Below are 13,870 nucleotides of genomic sequence, written 5' to 3'. Positions count from 1 at the left end.
TCTCTGTTAATAAAACACAGACCTGACCGGAGAGGTGAGGAGGATTCTGGGAGGTCACATGACATCACTCTTATCTCTATTAATAAAACACAGACCTGACCAGAGAGGTGAGGAGGATTCTGGGAGGTCACATGACATCACTCTTTATTAATAAAACACAGACCTAACCGAAGAGGTGAGGAGGATTCTGGGAGTCTAACATGATATTTCTATTGGTTCCCCAATACAGAGATTTCCTCTTCTGAAGTCAGGTGATCATATGACCATCACAGTGCCTCCATGTGACTCCCTAAACCCTGAGAGACACAACATGCAGAAGATTCTAGAAGTCACCAAGAAGATGATGGAGCTGCTGACAGGAGAGGTGAGCGGTGCCGGGAATTCTGGGACATTCTCCAGTAACAGACAAGGGATGTGTCTGGATGGTGACTGTATCATTGTGTGTGTCAGGTTCCTATAAGGTGTCAGGGTGTCACTGTCTATTTCTCCATGGAGGAGTGGGAGTATTTAGAAGGACACAAGGATCTCTACAAGGACGTCATGATGCACAATCAGCCGCCCCTCACATCACCGGGTAAGAGGAGACTTTATTGTAAAGGAGAGAGCAGTACGGAGGATCCACCTAGATCCCCCATCATCTGATAAACACATAGAAACAATGGATTCAGTCAGTGTGTGTGTTTCCTACAGATGGATCCAGTCATGGGAACCCACCAGAGAGATGTCCCCGCCCTCTGTATTCCCGGGATTCCACACAGGAAGGTCACACCATCCCTCACCATCATCAGGTAGATGATGACAATTATTGGTAGTTGTGATTTATACACAGCATGTTTGTTACAATGAATGTTTTATTATATCTTTCAGAGTGGAATCCTCGGGGATGATAATATTGATGTTAAAGAAGAGTATAAAGAGGAGGATGAGGAGTATGGAGTGATGGAGGAGTTTTCAGAAGGACACAAGGATATGATGGAGCCACCTAATACCAGGAACCCACCAGAGAGATGTCCCCGTCCTCTGTATTCCCGGGATTCCACACAGGGAGGTCACACCATCCCTCATTGTTACAAGGTTGGTTGGACTGAGCATCTAGAACATACATTTGAGGAGAAAATATGTGGATTTTTCATGTGAGCTTATATTTATATATTTTTGGTGAAATTTCTAATTTTCTTGGTTTAGGGTGAAGATCTGATGTATATAAAAGTTGAGGTGAAAGCAGAAGAAGAAGAGGCGTATGTGAGGGATGATCAGCAGTCTATGGAGGAGGATGGAATAACGGGGACATTTATAGAGGAGGACACTCCTACAGAGATCAGCACAGGTGGGTCATGAACACTAAATCCATTCCTCCACCCATACTGCTCACTGATTGGTCCAGAGTAGGGCGGGGACTGGGTGATATCAGCCTGTAATCCCCTGGTCACTTTCCTGAGCTGTGTTCCCCGTCCTGTATTCCTGGATTTCTCTCGGATAATCTTCCTTCTCTGTGCTGCAGACACAATTTATGTATCTAGACTGGATTTATGGAGGTTCTGGGGTTCAGCTGGCAGCATTATGTGACCTAGGCTCCTGGGACATGTGATTTGGATCTCCTTCCCCATGTTCGGGTCTAGTAAGATCTCTGACAGAACAATTCTCCCAGGGTTCCTTGCTCTGTGGTCTGCTGGCTGTGCTGGGTGGAGGGATATGTCTGTAGTGTCTCAGACCCAAGTCACTGAGTGCAGTCTCAGGAGATGGGAGGCAGCGGTGTGGGACCTCTGCAACTTGTCTACAGTAAACATTTAACCACTTGACCTCCAGAGGATTTACCCCCTTAATGACCACGCCTCTTTTTGCTACTCTGCGCTGCACTAATTCAACTGATAATTGTGCGGTCATGCAATGCTGCACCCAAACAAAATTATGTCTTTTTTCACACAAATAGAGCTTTCTTTTGGTGGTATTTTATCACCTGTGCACTTTTTTTATGTGCAATATACAAAAAAAGACCAAACATTTTGAAGAAAAATAATATTTTTTACTTTCGGCTATAAAAAATATATAGTAAACTCAAAGTTAGTTATAGATTTAGGCCAAAATGTATTCTGCTCCATGTTTTTGTAAAAAAAATCCCAATAAATGTATATTGATTGCTTTGTGTGGAAGTTATAGCGTCTACAAAATATGGGATAGATAATGGAATTTGCACCATTTTTCTGCTATACAGCGCTGTACTAGTTTAACTGACAATTGCGCAGTCATGCAATACGGTACATAGATGAAATTTATGTCCTTTTTTTCACACGAATAGAGCTTTTGGTGGTATTTGATCACGTGTGCACTTTTTATTTTTGACGCTATAAACAAAGAAAGCTTTGAGAAAAAAAAAATGTTTTTTTTAAAAAAACAATATTTTCTCATTTCTGTCATAAATATCCCAAAAAACTAAAATTTCCTCATAAATTTAGGCTAAAATGTATTCTGCTCCATGTTTTTGGTTAAAATAATCCCAATAATTGTATATTGATAGCTTTGTGTGAAAGTTATAGCGTCTACAAACTATGGGAGAGATAATGGAATTTACACAGCTTTTACTTTCTGACTGCTCATCACATTTCTTGAGGTGCTAAAATACCAGGACAGTACAAACACCCCAAATTACCCCTTTTCGGAAAGTAGACACCCTAAGCTATCTGCTGAGAGGCATATTGAGTCCATGGAAGATTTTTTTTTTTCCCACAAGTTTCTAGAAAATTACAAAAAGTTGTCATTTAAATTATATATTTCTTGCACAAGCCATGTGTATATGTGGAATTACACCCTAAAATATATTCTGCTACTTCTACCGAGTATGGGGGTACCACATGTGAGAGACTTTTTTGGAGCCTAGCCACATACAGGAGCCTGAAATCCAATGACCACTTTGAAAGCCTGAAGGTGCGTAACTTCCTCATTTCACTTCCTCACTACCTATCACAGTTTCGGAGGCTCTGAAATGCCAGGACAGCACCAAACCCCCCCAAATGACCCCTTTTTGGAAAGTAGACACCCCAAGGAATTTAAAAAAAAAGGCATGGTGAGTATTTTGCAGATCTCATTTTTTCTCACAAGCTTTTGAAATATAAAAAAAGAAAAGAAAAAATGTTTTTGTTTTTTTCTTAATTATCCAAAAACTTGTGGTAACAAACGAGATCTGCAAAATACTCACCATGGTTCTTAGCAAATTCCTTGGGGTTTCTACTTTCCAAAAAGGGGTCATTTGGGGGGGTGGTGCTATCCTGGCATTTCAGGGCCTCCAAAACTGTGATAGGTAGTCAGGAAGTGTAATGAGGAAATAAAGCCCTTTAAAAGCCTGAAGGTGCTTATTGGATTTTGGGGTCCTGTACTTGGCTAGACTGCCAAAATGTCTTTCACATGTGGTACCCCCATACTCGGGAGAGGTAGCAGAATGTATTTTGGGGAGTAATTCCACATATACCCATGGCATGTGTGAGCAGTAAATCATTTGAGTGACAACTTTCTGTAAAAAAAAAAAAAGTTTTTTTGTAATTTTCCAAAAACTTGTGGTAAAAAATAAATTCTTCTATTGATTCAACATTCCACTCAGCAAATAGTTTGGGTGTCTATTTTCCAAAAAGAGGTTGTTTTGGGGGGTGGGGGAGTTTTATGCCCAGCATTAGAAGTTTATGCCACACATCACTCACTCTTCTAACCACCTGAAGACCAAGCCTTTTTGTTCACATGAAAAAAATCTATATATTTTGCTAGGAAATTAATTTAAAACCCCAAAAATTATATATTTTTTAAAGCAAACACCCTAGTGAATAAAATGGTGGGTGCTGAAATTTTTTCTGTTTCATAGTACTTGCACAGCGATGTTTAAAACGCAATTTTGTTTATTAAAAAATACACTTTTTTTTACTTTTAATGCACAAAAATACAATATATTGGCCAATTATTTGGTAAAATATAAAAGATGATGGTATGCCGAGTAAATAGATACCAAACATGACCTGCTTTAAAACTGTGCATGCCCTGTGCAATGGTGACAAACTGCATACATTTTTAATATCCATAGGTAACGTTTTAAAGCCTTTACAAGCTACCATTGTAGATTTACAGAGGAGGTCTAGTGTTAGAATTACTGCCCTTCATCTGACTATTGTGGCGATACCTCACATGTATGGTGCAACCGCTGTTTACATACCAGCACAGGATCAAGGCTCACAAACGCAGGTGTGCACGCGGGGGTGAGGGTACTTTCTTTCTTTTTTTTTTAAGTTATTTTGATTTTTTATCACTTTTAATGCTATCACAGGGAATGCAAATATCCCCGATAATTTCAATGGGCATTGTCATATATTCTTTTTTGAGAAATCTGGGGTCTATCAGACTCTGGATATCTCCTCTGCCCTTACATTATCTAATCAAACCAACATCGGTGATCAGATGCTTTCCCAATTTACAAATGGCGCTGTTTATATTCTGTGAAAATGAAGTGATGAAATGCTTGTAGATTACGATTTCCTAGATTATAGAGATTATTGGCACCATTTTAGTCTCCAATCAGCTCTATGGTCAGCTGGCAGAAACACCGGCTGCATTCTCAGGTTCCCCCGATGGCTCGGGACTGCCCGAGAAAGCCTTGGAAGGCAGTGGGGGAGGGGGGGAATCATATCCCGCTGCTTGTAAAAGCAATCCTGCAGCTAATTATCTACTAGGATTGCTTTTACATGAAAGCCGATCGCCAGCTGAAAAAAATGATACCAGGATGATGCCTGCAGTTGTAGGCATCATCCTGGTATAACCATTCAAAGTACAGTGATGTACCAGTACATCGCTGGTCCTTGTTGGGTGTATATACTATATTCTTTTTTTTTTGTATGCAGCCTGTGGACTGAATGGAAAAAAAGAGAAGAAATCTCTTCCAGAAAAAGTGTGTGGTATGCCCACCATTAGAATATACTGCCCTGCATCCACCCACTTCTCATGGTGGGCACACATTAGGTCACACGATGCCACATGCGCCAGTTCCAAGATTGTACAAATGTCTAAATAGTGGCACGCTTGAATAAACATTGTCCACGTATAAGTGGTACCCCATATGGAGAAATGATGACACCAAGTCCCAAACTATCTTGTCACTGCTCCCCATGTAGTCTGGGCATCCAGGGGGCTCCACATGACTATCTTTTCCCACGTAAATCCAAAACTTATAAGTATAGCCTGTTGTCCTCTCACAGGTCTTCTACATCTTGACCCCATATCTGGCACGCTTGCTGGGGAGAAATTGTTTGAATGCAAGGTGGTTAGAAAAATGAATGAGGGACTCATCAACGCAGATGTTTTGCTGGGGAGTATAGACATCTGCAAATTTTTGGTTAAAGTGATTTTCGAGGGTCTGAATTTTGTGGAGCCGGTCAAATTCAGGGTCACCACAAGGACGACAGAGCGTATTGTCATTGAAATGCATAAAACACATTATACTCTCATATCTATGCCTGGCCATGACAGCAGAGAACACGGTATATGATGAATCTGGTCTGTGGACCAATACAACTGCAATTCATTTCTTTTAGTAATGTCCATGTTGAGGGTTAGGCCCCCAAAAAATATAAATTCAAAAACCGTAATGGGTTTCCATGAGAATGGTCTGGTAATGTTTGAATGTTGGTTGGCGGCGATAAATTGTTGTGCATATAAAATGCTTTGATCCACAATCAATGCATAGAGATCTTCAGTGAAAAACAGCTTTAAAAAATCAAGCGGAGGAGTTAAATCTGCTATTTCCACTTGAATTCTGGTTTGGGCAGCTCTATGGGTGTCAAGGTCCTACCTTTTCCCAGAGGTTTGCTGCTCCATATGCTGGCATCCATCTTGGGTTTCTGCAAAGCATGGTGGGAGCCTTTTATGATTTCAGGCCTCTGCGGTCCATCCCCCAGAGGGGCGTGGTTGAGCACATTTAAGCCTGTTGTCTGCACTTCCTCTTTGCATTCGTGTCCTGTATGATAGTGTTGTTGCAAGCTCTTACTCTACTCTCGTGGCTCTCCTGGAAACTGACTCGGCTTTGTCTAAGACTATTCTCAGCCTTATCCCTTTATCTGACCTCCCGTTGCTGACCCGGCTTGTGACCTGAGTATTCTTGTCTACCGTTCGGTATTGTCTGTCCCGCTGTTATTGACCCGGCCTGTCCGACTACGCTATCGTTCTTGTCTGGTTCCTACCAGCTATACGCCATTGGCGGCGGCCATTACCGCAGCTGGGGTTTCTCGGGGGCCGCGACCTGGTCCCTGGCTGTGTCAAGTCCATCCCCACCATCAGGGGCCCTGGTGAAGGGCAGCCTGGGGCTTAGACTCCGCGCTCTGAGGGACTCCGATCTGTGGGTGGTGGTTGTCGGCAGTCGGTGCGTGACCCTACCTTTAAGCCTGCCTGTCCATTCCACAGCTCTTGCCCTGACAATGGGCCTGTGTGTGAATTCTTGGTGGTTGCGTGACAATACTTGTGCTTGCCACCTCACCAGCTTGTACTGCACTTATAGGACTCACCACGTCACCAAGTCATACTGCAGTGCTGGTATTAATAAGTGTTCGTGCAAGAACACTTATTGTTATCTCACAAATATATTCTTATTATTATAGCCAAATTTACCACCCTAACTCCTCCCACAGTTTTTACACTACAAAGACAAGTAATATATCAAAACGTGCTGATTGTTCCAGATTGGATTGCTATTTGTGGAACGTTTCACCGAATGGTTCACAAAATATCGTGGTTTTTGTGGTGAAATTTTCCCATAGGAATGAATGGAGCAACTTCAGTTGGGGCTGACAAAGTTAGAGTGTGGAAGGAAAAATCAGGACATGATTTGTAAACTGCCATCACTCCCTCATTTTCAAGCCCACCTACACAAATTTTATATCAAAACGTTCAGCTATCCCTGCTGCCACTAAAAATGTTCACAACTAAGCCATAGTCCTGATAGTTTTCACAATATGACCATTTGTTTGCAACTTATGCCGCCCATTGACATTCATTGAATCTCCACTCTAGACACCTGAAATTTGAAGGGACATTTCTAAACTGCGACTGTGCCTTCATTTTTCAGAGACATACTATGAATCAAAATGTAGGTCTGGGTCTTATGATTCTCACAATATAAAGCTCTTTGCTGTAGGATTTATACTTTTAAAACTACAACCGTTTGAAGATGGCAACTGCCAGTGAAGTGAGCAAGTTGGAGCAGTTTGTTTATAAAAGTTCCTCTCAGCTTGCACTAGAGTGAGTTGCCATAGCAATCCAGCTGTGTGAGCAGCCAGCAGAGTGACCAAAGCTACTCCGCCCACTCCAGTTGTGCAGGCAAGAACACTTCACACAATTTCCCCAGAAATTGTAGATTTTCTAGTTATTATTATTATACAGGATTTATATAGTTCCAATACAAGAGGGAGAGGAGGGCCTGATCCTGGGAACTTACAATCTAAGAGAAATGTGAAAGGATGTACTAGGCCACTGGTGCTCGCCAGTTCACCAAAAGGTAGCGTGGCACTAGTACTGGCACTCTGAGAGTCATCAAAATTTACCAGCAAGTGCTAGCAGAGATCAGGCCTGATTCGGTGAACACTGTGGTTTTGTGTACAATGTATCAAGTGACAATGACCTACTGACACTGCACTTGCTGAGGGAGACGGGGGGGGGGGGTAAGCTTAGGGGCTAAATGCAGGTGCTGGCAGGTGCCGGGGCTGATCCCGCTAACGCTGCGTTTTTGGGGACACTATAGTAATGTGAACGCTGGTATAGTGCTGATCTGATCAAAGATATTGACCCGTTCAGACACTATACTAGCAATGGAGGTTTCTTGTGTATGAGCATCTTCCTGGCAATCAAGGGGTTAAATGTGATTACTGGTGTACTGATGGGCAATCTGACGCCATCTGGGAGGTGCGTGAAAACCACTGGAGTGCCAATCAATTATATATGTGATTTTGTGCACCCATGCCGCCCTGTAGCAGTATTTCTGCTATAGGGCGGTCAGGAAGCGGTTACAGAAACTGTTTGTGATACGGCGCTGTGTTACTTTAACTGACAATTGCGCGGTCATGCAACGCTGCACTAAAATTAAATTTACAGATTTTTTCCCCACGAATTGGGCTTTCTTTTGGTGGTATTTGATCGACTGTGCATTTTTTTATTTTTTGCGCTATAAAAAAAAGACTAACAATTTTGAGAGAAAACAAAACAATATTTTGGACTTTTTGCTATAAAACATGTCCAATAAAAAAATGTAAATATCAAATTTAGTCATAAATTTTGGACAAAATGTATTCTGCTCCGTGTCTTTGCTGAAAAAAATCCCAATTTGTGTAAGTTAATTGCTTTACATGACAGTTATAGCATTTAGAAATGGCGGTATAGATACTGGATTTTTTTTAATATACTAATAATAGTGGAAATCAGCAATTTATGATGGCGATCAGCGACTTATGGCAGGACTGCGGGACTGAGGTGGACATTCTGACACTGGGGGGGAACTGACTTGGGGTCACTGACATCCACAGTGACACCAATATAGTGATCAGAGCAAAAAAAAAACCCACTGACACTGTACTAATAGCACTGGGGAGGAAGGGGTTAACTTCTGGAGACAAAGAGTTAACTGTGTGAGGGGAGAGTTTTACTAGGGGGTGGGGTCTGTTACTAGGGGGTGGGGTCTGTTACTAGGGGGCGGGGGGGTGTACCTCTCTGTTACACACTATCCCGGAAGGCTGAGCTCAGTGATCCTGGAACAGTGTGCTGAAAGCTGACAGGGAGGAGAGCTCCACTGAATTCAATGCAGCCTTCCTCTCTGGCAATCGCCGGGCTCTGGCGGGTAATCACTGGCTGGAACCCAGTGATTGACATCCACAGCCATGGTGGTCACGCCCCTCGTGTGCGCTCCCTACCCCAGAATGCAGGATTATGTATATATATGTGATACTCCACACAGGGGCCACCTTATAGCAGTATATTTACTGCGAGTGGTCCCCTAGTGGTTATGCTTCCACTGATTACTGAATACCAATATTATGAGTCCTGACCCTTACACTGTATAATTTATATTGTACATTACATACTCCTGACCCCTGCACTATATACTCTATGTTGTACATTACATACTCCTGATCCCTGCACTATATACTCTATGTTGTACATTACATACTCCTGACCCCTGCACTATATACTCTATGTTGTACATTACATACTCCTGACCCCTGCACTATATACTCTATGTTGTACATTACATACTCCTGACCCCTGCAATATATACTCTATATTGTACATTACATACTCCTGACCCCTGCACTATATACTCTATGTTGTACATTACATACTCCTGACCCCTGCACTATATACTCTATGTTGTACATTACATACTCCTGACCCCTGCACTATATACTCTATGGTGTACATTACATACTCCTGACCCCTGCACTATATACTCTATGTTGTACATTACATCCTCCTGACCCCTGCACTATATACTCTGTTGTACATTACATACTTCTGGCCCCTGCACTATATACTCTGTTGTACATTACATCCTCCTGACCCCTGCACTATATACTCTATGTTGTACATTACATCCTCCTGACCCCTGCACTATATACTATATGTTGTACATTACATACTCCTGACCCCAGCACTATATACTCTATGTTGTACATTACATAGTCCTTACCTTTGCACTATATAATATTTTGTACATTACATACTCCTTTCCCCTGCATGCTCTATATACTCTATGCTGTACATTACATCCTCCTGACCCCTGCACTATATACTCTATGTTGTACATTACATCCTCCTGACCCCTGCACTATATACTATATGTTGTACATTACATACTCCTGACCCCAGCACTATATACTCTATGTTGTACATTACATAGTCCTTACCTTTGCACTATATAATATTTTGTACATTACATACTCCTTTCCCCTGCATGCTCTATATACTCTATGCTGTACATTACATCCTCCTGACCCCTGCACTATATACTCTATGTTGTACATTACATACTCCTGACCCCTGCACTATATACTCTATGTTGCACATTACATACTCCTGATTTCTGCTCTCCCCCCTCCCCCACTGCTATATTTACACATAATATGGATTCTCTTTTGTTACACCCATTTCCTCCCAGCTGGACATTTTATATCGGATGATGTGATTGGAGCACAGACTTTTACATGGTGATAATAATGTGATAACATCCTCCAACTTTGGACCCTTAAACAGAAAGTGATAATGAGGGAGGAGTCAATACCCCAATGATGGTGGTCTTCAGGATCAGTCCAGTCTTCATCTTGGTTGTTCTCCCCCCATCCTCACTCTCTGACCTCTGGTGGGGCTCAGCCCCGCTGTTCTTCATGACTAAATCATGGAGTAAATAAGGAAGTGCAGTACTTCTTGTGTTGGGAAGATGGTGATGAGTGATAGAGGGGGTGGGGACCCTCGTCCTATAATCCCCTCATCACTGTCCCTCCTATAAAAGACAGTTCTGGTTGTTTCCTCACTCTCTGACTAAGGTCCATGAATAAAGAAATGACCTGGTAGGAGGTCAGAGGAGCCATTTCCTAGTTCCCTTGAGGGTGGAATTGTAAGCTCCTCAGAGACCAAGCTGCCTGATGTGGGCGGAGTCCTGGTTTGGGGGAACCAATCATCTCCTGTCTAGTAATCCTCTTTGTCTTTGTATTTTAGTCCATGGCCGGGAGATGAGGAAAACCTCCGAGGATTGTCTCACTTTGTCTCCAGACTGGAAAGTAGAAGATGAGGACATCACACAGTATAGTGCAGGAGAAAACCCGGCTCCCTCCAATGTCCATCCGGCACCACCCAGTGTAGATGGACCATCGGATTCCTCGTATCCTGAGGAACCTCAGACTGTGCGGGACCGGGCCGGTCTTCCAACAGGGAAGAGCTTCTCCTGTACTGAGTGTGGGAAGGGTTTCTGTTCTAAATCCAATCTTAATAGGCATAAAAGATCTCACACGGGGGAGAAGCTGTATTCCTGTCCTGAGTGCGGGAAATGCTTTTCAGAGAAGTCCTATCTTCATAAACATCAGAGATCTCACACGGGGGAGAAGCCGTACTCTTGTTCTGAGTGCAGGAAATGTTTTTCAGAGAAGTCCAGTCTTTATAGACATCAGAGATCTCACACGAGGAGAAATAACTTTCCTGTCCTGAGTGTGGGAAATGTTTTATGGCGAAGTCCAGTCTTTCCAGAAATCAGAGATCTCACATGGTTGAGAAGCCACTTTCCAGTCCTGAGTGATTAAAATGTTCCTCACTGACATCCTGTCTTCCTGTACATCAGGGGTCTCACACGGGGGAGAAGCCACTTTCCTGTCCTGAGTGAGGGAAATGTTTTTCAGGGCGATCAGGCCTTAACATGCATCAGAGGTTTCATACAGGGGAAAAGCCATATTCTTGTTCTGAGTGTGGGAAATGTTTTTTGCAGAAGTCCGATCTTTACAGACATCAGAGAACTCACACGGGGGAGAAGCCACTTTCCTGTCCTGAGTGAGGGAAATGTTCCTCACTGAAGTCCTGTCTTCCTGTACATCAGGGGTCCCACACAACCCTGGAGGTGTATTAGTGCCTTGAGTGCGGGAAATGTCTTCTAGATGAATGTAGCTGGACATCTCAGCTCTCATGTGGGGAAGAAGCACACCCTGATATACACCTCAGATATACTCCATGGCTGATCTTCATCATGGAAGAAACAGTTCATAAGGAGATCAGAGGTCCCCAAAGACATGGATGAAGTGTGGGACCGGGTTGGCCATTGATGGCAGGAGAAGAATAACAATGGAGTCCTGACCTAGAGCACTGAATAAAGATGATGGTTTTACTATTTCCATATTTTTATTTACTATTTCCATGTTTGGAATTTAATATTTTATTTTCTAATTGGCTCTGAATATTACATTTTGTTAATTGTCTTTTCTATACACACTCTTCATCTTTTACAGTATATTTGTAATAATAAAGTATCTTTTTATCAGACACGTTTAATATTATAATGGCTCTGTAATCCAATAGTTTTGTTGTTATGACATTATGGCACTTGAGGTCCTCCAGGTGAATGGCAATACGCTATATCTAGTTTGATGACATCATGTTGTTATGTATACATTGTATATTATAATCCCAGTTGGCGCACTCCCTATAATTGGCAGAGTATTATTATTCATTATTTTATATATACATTCATTTTTCCATATCATTTTAGGGGTCTACAACAAAATGGAGACCGTCTCCTGTACTATCCCTATAATTAATATTGTTATCCTTCAATAAAATGGCGGCCGTTATGTATAGTCATTTATTTCTTTAGCCGCTCTTATTTGTGTCCTTTATTTCTCATCCTATTGTTCAGCATTTATTATTCATTCCTTTGTATTGCATTCCCTGATGGGCTGAGTGGTTTTCCCTAAGCGGTTCCGTTTTGTCCAGCTGCCTTGCAGGACTTCCACAAAATGGTGCCCAAGTCACGCATGTGTGCGGGAGCTATAAATAGCGGACATCGTCAGCGGCAAGGCTATCCCTTTGATAACATGTTGTTGCATGAAACGCGTAAGGGAGGAGCAATGCCGTGCTGACTTCACACTGCCGAGGCCACATGTTGGTCCAGCGGCCATCTTTATCACTGCATATGTAAGCTTGATTTTTTCGGCATCAATATTTGGATTCTTTGCCCATATCTATTCCAGAGTTCCTACACTATAATATCCATGTGTGGTGGCTGATTACTGAGCCGTGGAAGGTGGAAGAGTAACATCTGACAGTATCGGTGTACCTTGGCTGGATTGGATATTAAGGAGCAGTTCCTCCCCCACTCCCTGTAATGGATTGGTCCGTTAGTGATGTCTGGAGTGCTCCCCCTGCTGTGTGAGTGCCAGTGGAGCCCCCTTCTGCCCCGACCACATCCATGATGACCACCAGGGTCCTGTTTGGAGGGTATTGTTACATGTGCATATAACTTCCGGTAAGAGCAAGAACATACCAATCTATCACCATCTGAAGTCACGAGCACTGGAGCAGGGGCGGACTGACAACTCATGGGGCCCCCGGGCAATAGGGGATCATGGGGCCCCTGTATTCTTGCCCAAATTTAAAAAAGCCTATGAAAAAGGTACCAGGCGCATCTCATGGACCCCCCTACTGACCCCGGGCCCTCTGGCAGTGCCCAAGTTTCCAAATGGTCAGTCCACCGCTGCACTGGAGTTATTTCCAATATTCCTGCTTCCCAGTCACCAGAATCACTATTATACTTGAAGTGTTCTAACGATCACCATCTCGATTCTCATCCAGTCACGAGTTTACTGGAATATGGATTCAGCACGTTTTTGCACTTTATGAACTTTATTTATTTATGTTTACACTTATACATTTTAGTGGAATATTTATCCATTTATTTGTGCTTATTTTGGTTTTAATCCATTCACCATATTTCTTGTCACTGGATTTTCTCCAGTTATTCATTGTTTTCACCAGATCCTTTGTATTAGCACTGCATACCTATTGACCATTTAGCAGAGGATTTCGGGGTTCTGTCCTTTTATGCCAGCAGCTCATTTGTGTGTTTTGTGCGCTCACCTATACTCTATTGATTACATCGGAACATGTTGTTTCCTTTCCAAGTCGGCAGATCTTCCACAAAACTGTTCCACACACAGATGGAATCCGTGACGACAACAAACTCCTTGATATTATGGTCTGTAGCAATGTGAACAGTTCTGTATACAGCTGGGAATTCCAGCACTTGGCTGCTCTTGGCACCAATACTGCCCCCTACTGATACATTTGGGAATTGTCCTGTCCGGGTGATTCCAATGCCGGC

The 13,870-nt window shown here is 42.6% G+C and overlaps 1 protein-coding gene across 1 annotated transcript; it reads left to right on the top strand.

Annotated features, from left to right (window-relative positions):
• The first annotated feature begins 257 nt into the window (after window positions 1–257).
• LOC149435016 (uncharacterized) lies at window positions 258–12,351 on the top strand. Its single transcript, XM_089663091.1, has 6 exons — window positions 258–364; window positions 451–574; window positions 691–788; window positions 868–1,074; window positions 1,186–1,327; window positions 10,726–12,351. The coding sequence occupies exons 1-6, from the start codon at window positions 260–262 to the stop codon at window positions 11,301–11,303; spliced, it is 1,254 nt and encodes a 417-aa protein (XP_089519217.1). The 5' UTR covers window positions 258–259; the 3' UTR covers window positions 11,304–12,351.
• The last annotated feature ends 1,519 nt before the right edge of the window (window positions 12,352–13,870 follow it).

This window comes from Staurois parvus, unplaced genomic scaffold (genome assembly GCF_062004578.1).
Source record: "Staurois parvus isolate SC_StPar_1 unplaced genomic scaffold, SC_StPar_1.0 ptg001623l, whole genome shotgun sequence".
Classification (NCBI taxonomy): Eukaryota; Metazoa; Chordata; class Amphibia; order Anura; family Ranidae; genus Staurois; species Staurois parvus.
Note: the sequence above shows the minus strand (reverse complement) of the source record. Positions and strands in the feature narration are given on the sequence as shown.